The 12,149-nt window shown below is 57.0% G+C and overlaps 2 protein-coding genes across 2 annotated transcripts; both read right to left on the reverse strand.

Annotated features, from left to right (window-relative positions):
- Nucleotides 1–1,410: 1,410 nt before the first annotated feature.
- On the reverse strand, nt 1,411–3,706 carry LBX2 (ladybird homeobox 2). The gene is made up of 2 exons (XM_045549916.1): nt 3,323–3,706; nt 1,411–1,977 (listed from the first exon to the last, which is right to left on the reverse strand). Exons 1-2 carry the CDS (start codon nt 3,525–3,527, stop codon nt 1,574–1,576), a joined length of 609 nt encoding a protein of 202 aa, XP_045405872.1. The 5' UTR covers nt 3,528–3,706; the 3' UTR covers nt 1,411–1,573.
- Nucleotides 3,707–9,367: 5,661 nt separating this feature from the next.
- On the reverse strand, nt 9,368–11,714 carry PCGF1 (polycomb group ring finger 1). Its single transcript, XM_045549919.1, has 9 exons — nt 11,573–11,714; nt 11,038–11,143; nt 10,724–10,876; nt 10,478–10,549; nt 10,247–10,352; nt 10,032–10,065; nt 9,841–9,927; nt 9,618–9,698; nt 9,368–9,513 (listed from the first exon to the last, which is right to left on the reverse strand). The coding sequence occupies exons 1-9, from the start codon at nt 11,663–11,665 to the stop codon at nt 9,466–9,468; spliced, it is 780 nt and encodes a 259-aa protein (XP_045405875.1). The 5' UTR covers nt 11,666–11,714; the 3' UTR covers nt 9,368–9,465.
- Between the last annotated feature and the right edge of the window lie 435 nt (nt 11,715–12,149).

Raw genomic sequence — 12,149 nt, forward strand, 5'->3', positions numbered from 1 at the left:
CACAACCAGATTAGCCTGCCCTAAACATTGCTCACATCTCTTCTTTCTAAAACCTCTACAAGGACCATGCTCTGTCTACAGTACAATCCCTAAATTCCTACCTTTGGCCCATTCTCCTCTCCTTCCTCTGTAAATTCTTTGTTTCTTTCAGTTAGGCCCAGGCCCCTTCACAGGGACAGTACCTGTAGTGGCCAAAAGCATGGGCTCCTGAGTCAGACAAACAAGCAATTGAGTCTCCGCCCCATGAATTACAAACTGCATGACCTGGCCAGGTTCCCTCAGGCTTCTGTGATTCAGTCTCCTTGTCCTTAAAATGAGAATAAAAATCTGTCCCATTGGGTTATTGTGAGGATTAATCCATGCAAAGCACTTGGAACTGCTCAGTTAGTTGTAGTTATTGTCTGAAAATGCCAAGTTCCCTTCTGCTTCCAGTCTTGTTCACAGTCCCTGGAATATCATTGTCTGGGCCCTTCACCTGCATCTGAGGCCCTAGCTGACCCCTCTTGAACCCCTGGAGCATCCTTGAAAGTGGAGTTGTTATCCCTGGGCACAGGCAGAAGAAGATCTGAGGACAGCCAGAGGGTCTGAAGACTGACAAGGAGGGAAGGGAAGCCCAAAAGATGCCGGTGAAGCTTGGTCTCCTGCAGATTGGCTGGGATGGCCAGGAATGGGGAGTGCCTGTAGCTACCAATGTTCCCCTTCCCTCCCCATCACACTGCAGGAGGGTGTTAATTGCCTGCAGAATAAATGAATGTCAGAAATGTCCCCAGGAGGAGCTTGGCTAGAGTCTGTACTGGATAAGCCTGCAACTCCAAGCTTCACCTCAGGGGGCCAGGCCTTCCCCCCTCCCCCTCCCGCTGCTGCCACTGTCCTGGCGGGAACATTTCCGGTCCAGGAGCCTGGTGGAGGAGGTCTGGGATGTGCCCTCTCTGGGCGTCCATCACTTTGCCTGTGTCCCAGCACAGGGTTCTTTTGGCAGGGCGGGGAGAAGTGTCAGGACTCCTGTAACAAATGACCTAAGGGCGAGGAAAGCGTAAAGACTCAGGCACCGTGTCGTCAAGCTGGGCCAGCCTAGAGGTTAGAAGCGAGGTCTCCCAGGCAGTGGCTGATCGGAGGCCAGTTAAGTGGGCCGGACACCTCTGGGCCAGTTGTCTCCCTAGCAGTAGGTTCACAAGCACCAGCTCTGAAGGCTGGCTGGATACTAGATCCAAATCCTGACCTCTGGGTCCTTCCTTTGTAAAATGGGCATAATTATCACCTACCTTATAAAGTTGCTATGAGGATTAAAGGAAACACCCGCATTTAAGACAGTCGGCACAGTGCAAAGCGCGGAATCTCCGCAGTAATGCGCAGATTTTGCTCTTGCTGGCTCCGGGCGGGCGTCGGGACTGGAGCGCAGTGTGGCGGAGTTTCAACTTTATTCTCAACAACCCGGAAAGGTGGGTACCTGAACTGCGGGCCGGCAGAGGCCTGAATGGAGCCCCTCCCTCCGCCTTGAAACCAGGATAAAGCGCAGAGCGGGGAGGTGAGGAGTCTGGGGCCTCGGAGCCCAGGGTTTGCAGCGGCTTTGTCTTCAATCATCCACCTGTATCTCCTCGTCTGACAAGTGGACCCCGGAGTCAGGTTCGGCGGGGCTGAGACCGAGGCTGGGACCGAGGCTCAGGCCTGGAGCGCCGTCGGGCAGTGCCAGGTTGCAAAGGACTCCGGGGGACAAGGCGCGTAGCGAGGCGACGTCGGCGCGCATCTCCTCCACGTCGCGCTTGAGTTTGGCGCGCCGGTTCTGGAACCAAGTGACGACCTGCGCGTTGGCCAGTCCGAGTCGCGTGGCCAGCCCGTCGCGCTCGGATGGCGCCAAGTACTTCTGGAAGACAAAGCGCCGCTCCAGCTCCAGCACCTGCTGCGCGGTGAACGCCGTGCGGGACTTGCGCCGTTTGCGGCCGGCAGGGCCAGGGCCTAGCGCGTCCCGGGCTGCCCGGCCTGCGAGGATAGGGCGGGGGTCAGCTTCCAGCCTACCGGAATCAGGAGGTGGCCTGGGAGGAAGAGCTGGGGGTGGGGTCAGGCCGGTTGCGGGCGGGTTAGGGAGGGAGCCAGGAAGGCGAACAGGGACCAGAACTGTGATCCCTTACCAAGGCGCTCTGGGGTCAAGCCGAGGTAAAGGTAGGGGGCGCAAAGCCGGGCGGGCTGCTGGGGTATGGAGGCAGCATGCTGAGGGCGTGTTGCGGAAGCAAAGGAGTGACAGAAGGGTGGGACAGGCCAGAGGAGACTTGGTACAGGGTCAGGCCGTCTGGGGCGGGGCCTTTGAGGCCTTTCGGAGCCCCAAGCTGAGCGGGCTTGCAGGCTGCGGGTGGCGTTAGAGGGGGTAAGAGTAGAGGCAGGCGACCCCTCAGGGTGAGGTAACAGGACTTGGACCCTACTCTTCCTTAGATCGTGGATCGTGTTGGGCACTCGGTTTACACTTCCCTGATGACACTGGCTCCCTCTCCTCGAGCTCAAAAGGGAGATAGTGTTGGTATATAGAGTGAGGAAAAATGGAGGGTGGAGTCCCGCAACCAATCTACGCCTAGGATTTTTTTTTTCTTTAAAGGCAGAGTCTCGCTCTGTTGCCGGGCTAGAGTGCCGTGGCGTCAGCCTAGCTCACAGCAACCTCAGATTCCTGGGCTGAAGCAATCCTTCTGCCTCAACCTCCCAAGTAGCTGGGGCTTCAGGTGCGCACCACCAGCCCGGCTAATTTTTTCTATTTTTAGTAGAGACGAGGCCTCACTGTGTTATGCTGGCTGGTCTTGAATTCCTGACCTCAAGCAATCCTCCCGTGTCGGCCTCCCAGAGTGTTAGTATTACAGAAGCGAGCCACCGCGCCCGGCCGCCAAGGACCTTTTGCTCCCTATACCTCCTAGAGAAGAGAGTGCCCGGGAGCAGAGCTTGGTCGCCCACAGAGACCCGAGCCTTGCCTCCTAGTGCTTTCTGCGCAGCCCCTGCTCTGGCTTATTCGTTTACTGCCTGCGGCTCAAGCCTTTTGTCTCCTTTTCTCCAGCCATTCTCTGTCGCAGTTGCCCCACCTACAGCGAGCAGACCAACTGGTCGCTCAATTCTCAACAGCATGGCCCTTCCCCACGGCGCTGGCGACCCCTGGGAACGGCCGCAGAGCTGGGGGGCTAACGGAGGCGTGAGGGGCCACAGATACGAATCCTGGAACGTGGGCTGAGGGCAGGGGGCGGGTTAGAGTGGCCTGGCCGGGGCCAGACGAAGGTTTGAGACGGGGAACCAGGAGGAGAGAGGTAGGGAGAAGGCCAAGTCAGAGTCCGCGACTTTAGCCGTGCTATACCTTCGGAGGGCTGCAGAGCGCGCCCGTCAAGTCCGCGGAAAGTTTTACTAGTCAGCTCCTCCAGTGCGCACAGCGGCGACGACGGACTGGGACCCGACTCTGGAAGCTGCGGCGCAGAGGGTGGTCGGGGGACCATGCGCTGGCCTAGGATATCTGTGATGCTGAAGGGTGTCCGGGGTGTCCGTTGCTCGCGTCCCGAGTTCATGGCCAGCGGGGCTGTTGCGATGGTCCTGCTGCCAGTTGCGTTGGCGTTAGTCTCCGCAGCCGCCTGGGCCCCAGCTCTCGGCTCCTGATCCGGGCCCCCAGCCTCGGACCCGCCCCCGGCGCTGGGCCTGAGCCCGGTGTGCCCCTCCTCCTGCGCCCCCACCTCTCCACCCCGGGCCGCCGCGGGACTGCAGCCGGTGGAAACCAGGGAGCGGTATTTCTACAGGCGGAATTACCCACCAGACCAGGGCTGCGGGACACCGCAGGGTGTGCACTCCAGCTGGGCCTATTTCCCCAGACTCTGTGTGCCTCCTCTCCGGCTCATAGACTTGTGGCAGATAAAATTGCTTTTCCCGTTTCCCTTAGGCTGGAGATTTGCAAAGTTCCGAAGAGAGAGATCAGGGCTGACTATGCTAGGATCCCTGATCCCAGCTAGGACCTCAGTCTCCTAACCTGGCCCTCTTGTCCCCAACCCAACCCTGCCAAAAGCTCTTGAAGAGGCTGGAAGTGATTCATGCCGAAAGGGGTCGGGGGCACTAGACTTGGGAGGACCCGCCTGGTGGAGCGACTGCAACCGGAAATAGTGGGGATGCCCCAAAGCAGCAAGCGCAGGTAAGTGGACCCGAGGCCGACCCACAGCTTAGAGGCCTTGACGAAATCAAAACACATGGAGAAGCTGCCAGAGACCTGGGCCTCAGAAGAGAAGACACAGCAAACCCGGAGCTGGATCAACTGCCCAGGAGGGAGTTTTGCCAGTAAGGACTGAAAAAAATCAGTTGATTTTGTCTGTCTTTGTCTTTTTATTAAGTTCCTATAGTTCAGGTATGGTTTTCTTAGCCTTTGGAGGATCAGAAACAGCCAAGGGTCCCTGACCAGTGAGGGGTCACTCCCCACAGAAGAGACTTTAAGTGCAGACTTCATGGACCCAACCAGATTGTGGGACAGGCACCCTTGCCAACCCAGGCACAAACTCTGAAGCCTGGCATATTCATTCCTATTTTTCTGTATCCTGTCTCTCTTCTCTCCCACATTCTGGGCCTGGTGGAGCACCTGGGGGAGCACCCCGGCGAGCACCCCACAGCCATCCTGCGTAGGAGGAAGGCAGCTCTGGAGGCTCCAGCAGTGGAGGTCAGCAAGATATGGGTTTTGTTCTGACATCCCACCCCCAAATAGCTGGAGAATTCACAGCCCAGAGGCAGAGAAGCCCTGCCACTCCCAAGGAACTTGCTAGTCCATTAGTCGGGAAATGATGTTCTTCTAGTTTTGTTTTGTTTGAACAGTGCCACAAAGAACCAGACCAGTTCCTCCTGAACTGTCCATTATGTCACCTGCCCTGTAGGCCTCTATATCTCCTACTATTTTGTACCATGGTCTTCTGTGTCCACCTACCTGTTATCTGGGGCAAGTGAAGCCTGCAGTTGGGGTGCCCTAAACAGGGCTTAGAATATCTAAGGCACCTGGGCCAAAGACCTCTTGACAAGGATGGGAAGGCATCTTAATAGTGGGGGTCTTATTGGTAAAGGGCTCCCTCCAACAACCCCTCATCCCCCAAATACCCAGACATTCACGTAGTGCCCTCCTGATGTCCTGAGCAACACACTCGAAGCCTGATGGGCCATTGCTGGTTGAAACAGTAGAGCCAGGCCAACATGGAAAGCTGAGCTGCCTAAGGACCTTGTTAATTGGTTATTAATGGTGAGGGGCAGGGGAGGGCCTGGAGAGATCCTACCGGCTGCAGGCCCCAGCCCTTAGAACCATCCTTGTGGTTTCACTTAATCTGCAATGAAAGCAGCTCCCAGGAGACAGCAGGAACTGCCCCACCCCTCCCAAGCCTGTCACCAAGCAGACACTGCGACCTTCACTGATGCATCCTCTATGTGGCTTTTATGTCTGTCTCTACCTCTGCTTTCAATTACTTGCATGTGTCTGTGAGGAGTGTTGGGCTCTCCTGATGGGCCTTTGCCTTCCTCCCCTTCTATGTCTCCTGCCTACGTTCTCCTCTCTGCAGCCGGACTCAGGTACTGGGATTGGACGGTCCCCAAATACGAATTTGGGGGAGGAGAGGGAAGCAGAGACTAGTAAAGAAAGCCCAGGACAGCAGAGGCCCCGCTAAGGTCATCCCAGCAGCCAGGGACTAGTCCAGACAATCGTGGGGCCACAGAAGGGGGCTTTTCCAAGTGAAGTCTCTGGAACCCGAGCTGGGGCGAAACCAGATCCGCGGAGAGGGGTAGGCTGAGGGTGAGTGATTAATGATGAAGATTAAAAGATTAAACCTCAGTTATGGGCTGCAGCGGGGGGGAGACGCTCAGCTGTCTCATAGCCTTCCCCTCCACTCCACGTTGGGAGCGCAGAAGCTCCTGGGTGTTCAATCATTGCGAGTCTCTTCTGGTCGCACCTCCCAGCCGCATGTCCAACCCTCCCTGCCCTGGGTCCTTCCCAGGAGATCTGCCGATTGGAGCCTTCACGCCTGCCCTGCGGGTCCCACGGTTTTCCTTCCATGTCATTCTGAGGCAATCTCTCGTGTCTCCCAACTTCTCAGATTCCTCTCATTATCCCGTCCGACATGTCGGGGTCCTGCGCTCTCTACCCCTGTAGAGATCCCCACATGCCAACATTTACTGCCTTGGGAAGGGACCCCAATTCCCATTTTAGGATTCTTTCTCACGCCTCCCTGCATCACCCCCTTTCAGGTTTCCCATTCTCAGCCCTACCCCACCTTATCTCTCATTCCCTACATGCCACCTCTCACTGGGCAGGTTCCCCCACCCAGGCCCGCCCCAGCTCGACACCACCCCCCACCAACCGAGGCTGGCTCAATAAACCACCTTTAGTCTCGAGATTGCCCGCCCCAGGCATTCCTCTGAACCCTGTGAGTGTGTGTCTGTGTGTCTGTGTGTGTAGAGGGGGGACCTTCAGAATAACCCCTTGGGGCGGTGGATGAGAAGGACAGTCTCAGAGATGTGCTTATCCCCCTCCTTCCCATCCTTAGGAAAAGTCCGTGAACGGGGTGAGGGAAGTGGGAGTTTAGGGAGGAAAGTCCGCTCTGAGGAGCACGGAACAGCGAGTCCGTCCATCTCGCACACCCGTGGGATTTTCTCTTTAAGAATACGTTGTTGCAGAGTGAACTATTCAGACACTAAAATTTTAGTTTCGTTACTTTGGGGCTGGCGGGTCTGTGAGGTCTTTTCAGCCCCGTCCGCGGGCTTACAGAGGGTCCGCGCGCCCACAGCCATCCCGGCCGCGTGCGGGCTGGGACGCCCCGGGGGATGCGAACTCAGACCCGCTCCCTCTCCTCCTTTCCTCTGGGACTCGCCGTTCTCAGGCAGTCCTTTTGCCCACTTCCTCCCTCCCCTCAAGCCCTGGGAGAGACTGGTCTGGCTGAGTGGGGGACCTGTTCTCCTCTGTGCCAAAGGCGGGGGCAAATCCTTGTGCTCCTCCCCTGGGCGAGCGTGAGCCGCTGAAATGGCAGGGATGGGAAAGGCAGGGGCAAGGACGGGTTTGGCCCTGTAGGTGAGGACTGATGTCTCCTCCAGGAAGCACAGCGAGGCCAAGGACGCCTCAGGGACCGCAGACTGAGTCCTGGGGCGACCCTGCGGCCGCCTCTTTTTTGACTCCGGAGCGGGGTGCCACTTTGGGGTGTGTTTTGGGTTGCGGAGCCCAAGAGAATCGTGGGCGTGATCGCCCGCCCTGGCACAGACCGAGACCCGAGTGATCCTGGGTCAGGGTGGGAGGGAGGAATGGATCCACAGGCCAGGAGCAAGCGGCTTGGAGCCCGCAGCTGGTCAGCATCAGCCACCCCGGGCGACGCGCTGCAGCTGCCGCCGCCACCGCCGCCGACAGACAAAACGAAGGCTCCGCGGAGCTGCGCGGAGGTGGGGCGGCCTCTCCACCCTAGATCCAGGCCCGAGCGTCTTCCGCTGCTCCTTGGCCTCAAGGCATGTATCATCAAAGGCCTCATCCCGAGACGCTTGATCTTCTGGTCTGGGGCATCACACCCACTACTTTTCAGACTTAGCTTTTTCGATACTGAGGTGCCGCCAAGCCCCAGACGGAGAGCTTTCCAAGAAGACCCAGTCAGGCTGCCCCCAACTCCCGCAGCTGCTTGGCCCCTGAAAAGTCCGCAGGAGCGTTTCTACTCTCCTTCCCCCAGCCCACACCACTCCTCCCCCGCACCGCCCCGTCACTCCTAAGAAAGGCCTTTTTCTGCGCCAACTCCTTGAGAACTCCTGGGCACCCAGTGCCCACAGAGAGTTTCAATTCGGAGAAAAGGGAGATGGGAGTCCTGGAATGGACATAATTAACCCCAAACCTCCAGATGTGTGCTGGCGTCCAGGCAGGCTCAAAAGTGGTAGAAGCCCTGATTCTGGCTGGGGGAGTGCTTCCTGAAGGAGATGGTGGGGGGCGGGGAGCATTCTAGGCAGAAGGCCTGGAACACTGGAAGCTTTGGTCATCTTGGGGATCATGTGAGGAAGGAATCTATCCAGGCTGGTGACTCTGCAGGTGTCCCCGCAATGGGCCCCAGACCGTTGCTTGCCCCACGCACTGGAGCACTCTTCCTGGGCATCTGTGGCCTCTCCATGTGAGCCCCCTCTTGGCCTACACACACTCTTCTTCAGTGCAGAGGTGCAGACGTTCCCAGAAGCCCAGGGAGACTGGCGAGAAAGAGCACCTGACCCGTACTCAGATTTTTCCCCAGAGTCTAGGGCTTTCTTTGTTTTAAATGTATTTATTTTTAGAAAAGGGGTCTCCCTATGTGGCCCAGGCTGGAGTGCAGTGCTGCCATCATAACTGCTGCCTGGGTTCAAGTGATCCTCCCGCCTCAGTCTCCCCAGTATTTGGGACTACAGGCGCTGACACCACATCGGGCAAGGGGAATCTAGGACTTTCTTACACAGTTCAGGCTTCCTTTACTGTAACCACTCCCTGTTTCCTGCCCCCTGTCCTCTGCCACCCAGCCTCCATCCATGGAAGCTCAATGTCTTCAGCCCTCACCAACCGCAGCTAGGCATAACCACCCCCTAGAAGTCCTGAAGTCAGACTTGGGCCAGTGTGGAACTTAGGCTTTAAATTCAGGTTCTGGTGACATTTATAAGGCCAGCTCCATTCTGCTTGTCCCAGATTGGGCAGCACCCCATTTGCTGCCTTCAGGAACTCTTTGCCTTGGCCTCCCTCTCTTCCTGTCCCAGTTGGGCAAGTTTCTGGCTACCCCACTGAGAGGCCCATAGGACAGGGTCACTGGCAGCACCCAGTACACAAGACCTACCAAGCACTGCTGGCTGATTGAATCAACGGAACTCCTGTCTTGCCTCTTCCCTCTTGTTCCTTGAAGCTGTCCTTCTCTCCTCCCTATCAGCTCCCTCTCCTCCTCAACTACCCTTTCCCCACTTTGGCTCCACCTAGCCCCAGGCCCTTAGGGCTTGCTGAATACTGTATAGACAGCCAGGCCTCCATGTCTAACTATCCCTGTGGCCCCCACCCAATCTGTTTTTTAGACTTCTCCCTCCTGTTATAAAACCACCGTGCAATTCTTTGGATTTTTCTTTAAAATACCACTCTTCTTCAGTCCTGCAGCAGCCACTGTCCAACCCCAGCCCTCCTCCCACCACTGTTGAATCTGGACACCTCCACGCAGGCCTGAACATGTGCTGCAGCATACGAGGAGGGCAAGCGCTCCCATCCAGAAAGCCTTCTCTTAACCACAAGAGTGGTGTGGGTGGCCTGGTTCACACATATAGGGTCCTCTACCCTTCTCCTTTGGCAAGACATTGAGGGCTCATGGCCATAGAGGAGAGGCCCTTCTTCACAATGAAACCCAGCGGAGGATAAGGAAAAAGAGAGACACTTTTTTAATGTTTTTATTTCAAAAAATAAAGCCACGATTAATTTCACATAAATATCTGGGGAGGGAAGGGGAGTGGGATGGAGTGGGGGCTCGGCCCCTACCTCCTCTTCTCTTTCACACTGTATTGTAAAAGCAAAGGGGATGGCTAAGGAGAGAACAAGGGAAGGAAGCAGTCAGTGGGGAGTGTCCTTAGCCAAAAGGCCCCCTCAGCCCACACTTGCCCCAAGGACTGCCTAGGCACTGGCTTACCTTGCCGAACCAGCGGGAGAGCCATATCTGCTTCATTGTCATGTGATCAGGGAGAATTTCATTGTCAAAAAGGAGCTGCACCTAGAAGGGAGAAGGGGGCAGCTTTAGGAACTCTCCTCTTGGACAGGTCTGACAAGTCAAGAACTACCCTAGTCCACCCTACACTCTGTCCCTCCCTTCTTAGCATCTTCTCCCTCAAAAAACCTACTATGGGATTACTCACATGCTGAGGATTTAGCATTAAGCGGTGACACAAGACCCTCCGGAGATGGCGTACCTCAGCTCTAACAGAACATCGGACATACTTGTTCTGGGGGTGGGGAAGGGAGGGGAGGGAAGAGGACAAGGTGTGTGAGGGAAGAGCCATGGGGAGGTGAGTCTCCTTAGAGAGGTCCTCCCCTCAGCCCCTCTCACCTGCAGGACGCTTTTATTCTTGTCTTTGCCAGAACTGAGGGGAAACAGACACAGGTTAGGGAGTCCTACCTTTCCTCCTCTCCCCGACCCAGAGCCATAATATAGTCTCTTCAAGGGAACAGACACTCCCTCACTGCTCAACCTCCCTCCAGGTCCGTTCCTGGCTTTGGGTCATCAGCACTGTCACCTCATACAACCCCCAACCTGCCCCTCACCTCAGCCGCTCTAGGCATAGGCTCAGCTGCTCATCATAGCGATAGTAGTGAGCTTTAGAGTGGTCAAAGCTGCTGAAGGGGAGGCCAAGGTTGCTCAGGGCTGGCTCTGAGGAAGACAGGGTAGTAAGGAGGATGGTACAGGTCCCACACCCCTCTCTCCCCAGAGGGGAAAACTGGGCAAAAGGAATACTCTGGGCACTTTAATTCACCCTCCTGCTGCCAGAGACATACCTTCCCCACTGGGCTGGGTGACCCGGTCCAGGCCTCGGGACTGGTAGAATTCCCGAATCCGTTTCTCTTCACCTAGAAGTGGGTGAAGTATGGGAGTAAAGCATTAGCCCTCATTCACTCTTTGTTCCTCTGGCTGTCGACCTCTTTACCTACATGATTCCCACCAAAACCCTTGTCATCTCAAGCTGCTACTCAGCATTAGTCCTCAAGAGGCCCCTCAAAGTCAGGTTACCAACCACCACTCACTGTCTTGCAAACCAGGCACTAGCTTGTACACGATGTCCTGCATGACCCGGTCCAGTTTGAGGTTGAGCAGTGGTTGTGTCTCGTGGATCTTGATGTTGCACATGGGGCAGTACTTGCTGGTTTGAAGGTACTTCACTATACAACTTTTGCAGACTGCAGGAAAAGAAAAGCAGACGTTCAGGCCCTCTGGAAACTCGATCCATGGATTGGGTGGGGTGCCTGGACGGGTGAGGTGGGCAGCGCAGAAGCTGCCAGTCAGCTTGGTGAGGACTAGGGCCTGGAAGAACCAGGTAGGCTCCATCCAGGGCACTCACAAGTATGAAGACACTCTGTGATGGTGGTGGCATCCACGAAGTAGCCAGCGCACAGGCAGCAAACGATGTGCTCATTCAAGTCTTTGATCTTCACTCGAACCTCCTCCTGCAGATACACCCTCTGTTACCAATCACCCATCCCCACCCCCAAACCTGTGCGCCTTCCTGACTTGGGGGTCGCCTGTTTCATCGCTTCCACAGCCAAGCCCCGCACCTTGTGCAGTCAGCAGGGGATCAACTCCCGGACCAGTGGCACTCCTCCTCCGCCCAGCAGAGGGCTCCGCGCACAGCGGGGGCACCCTTCACGTGGACTCGCCTGACCCTCCTTTCCCAGGGGAGACTACAGGACGTGGGCAGCACAATGCGCAGGCGTCCTAGCCCGGAGTTTGGCAACCCGATCGCAATCGCGCAGGCGCACTGGGCGCCCTCACTCTGCGCAGGCGCATAGGGCGCCCGGCCAGCCACCGCCCGTCCTCTAGCCCGCCCCAGTTCGCACCGCTAGCCGACCACAGCAGTAACCCTGCCGCCCTTGCACCTCGTTCCGTAGCGGGTCCATCTTGTACACTGACTGGAGCTGGTTCCGAAGCCTCATCGCGATCGCAATCTGGCCCCCCTGAGGAGACGCCATCTTAAAGGCTGATCCTGGCCTGCCACTTCCGGTGCCGCCTGCGGGGCGGGACTTGTCTCCCAGCAACGAGGGCCTAGGTCTTTTTGGATTCGCTTACCCTCTGTAAGGCCCCGCCCACGTCTCTTTCTCCCCGTGTGCTCACCTGAGCCCCAGTGGCCCCTCCCCCTCCTCAATCCGTAATTAGGGAGTGGGGGGGACTGTGGGGAAGGGTCCTATCTCTTCGACCTCCTGTAGGAATCATCACAATGGACCCTACACGACCTCGGGACTAACTTTTGGAGCCTGCGAAAGACTGCCCCCTCCTACCCTAAAAGGCCTGGCGATCTGCACCCGCTACCCGATAGGGTCGTCGGTCTCCTGGGACGACGACCGGGCTGAAGATGCCCCTCTTGGGTCCTCTCGTAATGCCGCCCTAGTTGGCTGAGGCGTCCTCGTAGCAGAGCTTCACCCAGGTGGCAGGCCTTCTCCTGGCCCCGCGACGAGA

The sequence above is a fragment of the Lemur catta genome, chromosome 4 (assembly GCF_020740605.2).
Source record: "Lemur catta isolate mLemCat1 chromosome 4, mLemCat1.pri, whole genome shotgun sequence".
NCBI classification, from domain to species: Eukaryota; Metazoa; Chordata; class Mammalia; order Primates; family Lemuridae; genus Lemur; species Lemur catta.

Bases quoted from the DNA above. Each gene is read 5' to 3' on its own strand.
- LBX2 (XM_045549916.1), bottom strand. From the start codon at position 3,527: ATGAACTCGGGACGCGAGCAACGGACACCCCGGACACCCTTCAGCATC. The intron at 1,978-3,322 runs GTATAGCACGGC...CTATCCTCGCAG, and splicing joins CGCTCTGCAGCCCTCCGAAG to GCCGGGCAGCCCGGGACGCG.
- PCGF1 (XM_045549919.1), bottom strand. From the start codon at position 11,665: ATGGCGTCTCCTCAGGGGGGCCAGATTGCGATCGCGATGAGGCTTCGG. The intron at 11,144-11,572 runs GTGCAAGGGCGG...GTGTATCTGCAG, and splicing joins TGGACCCGCTACGGAACGAG to GAGGAGGTTCGAGTGAAGAT. The intron at 10,066-10,246 runs GTGAGGGGCAGG...GTTTCCCCTCAG, and splicing joins CTATGCCTAGAGCGGCTGAG to TTCTGGCAAAGACAAGAATA.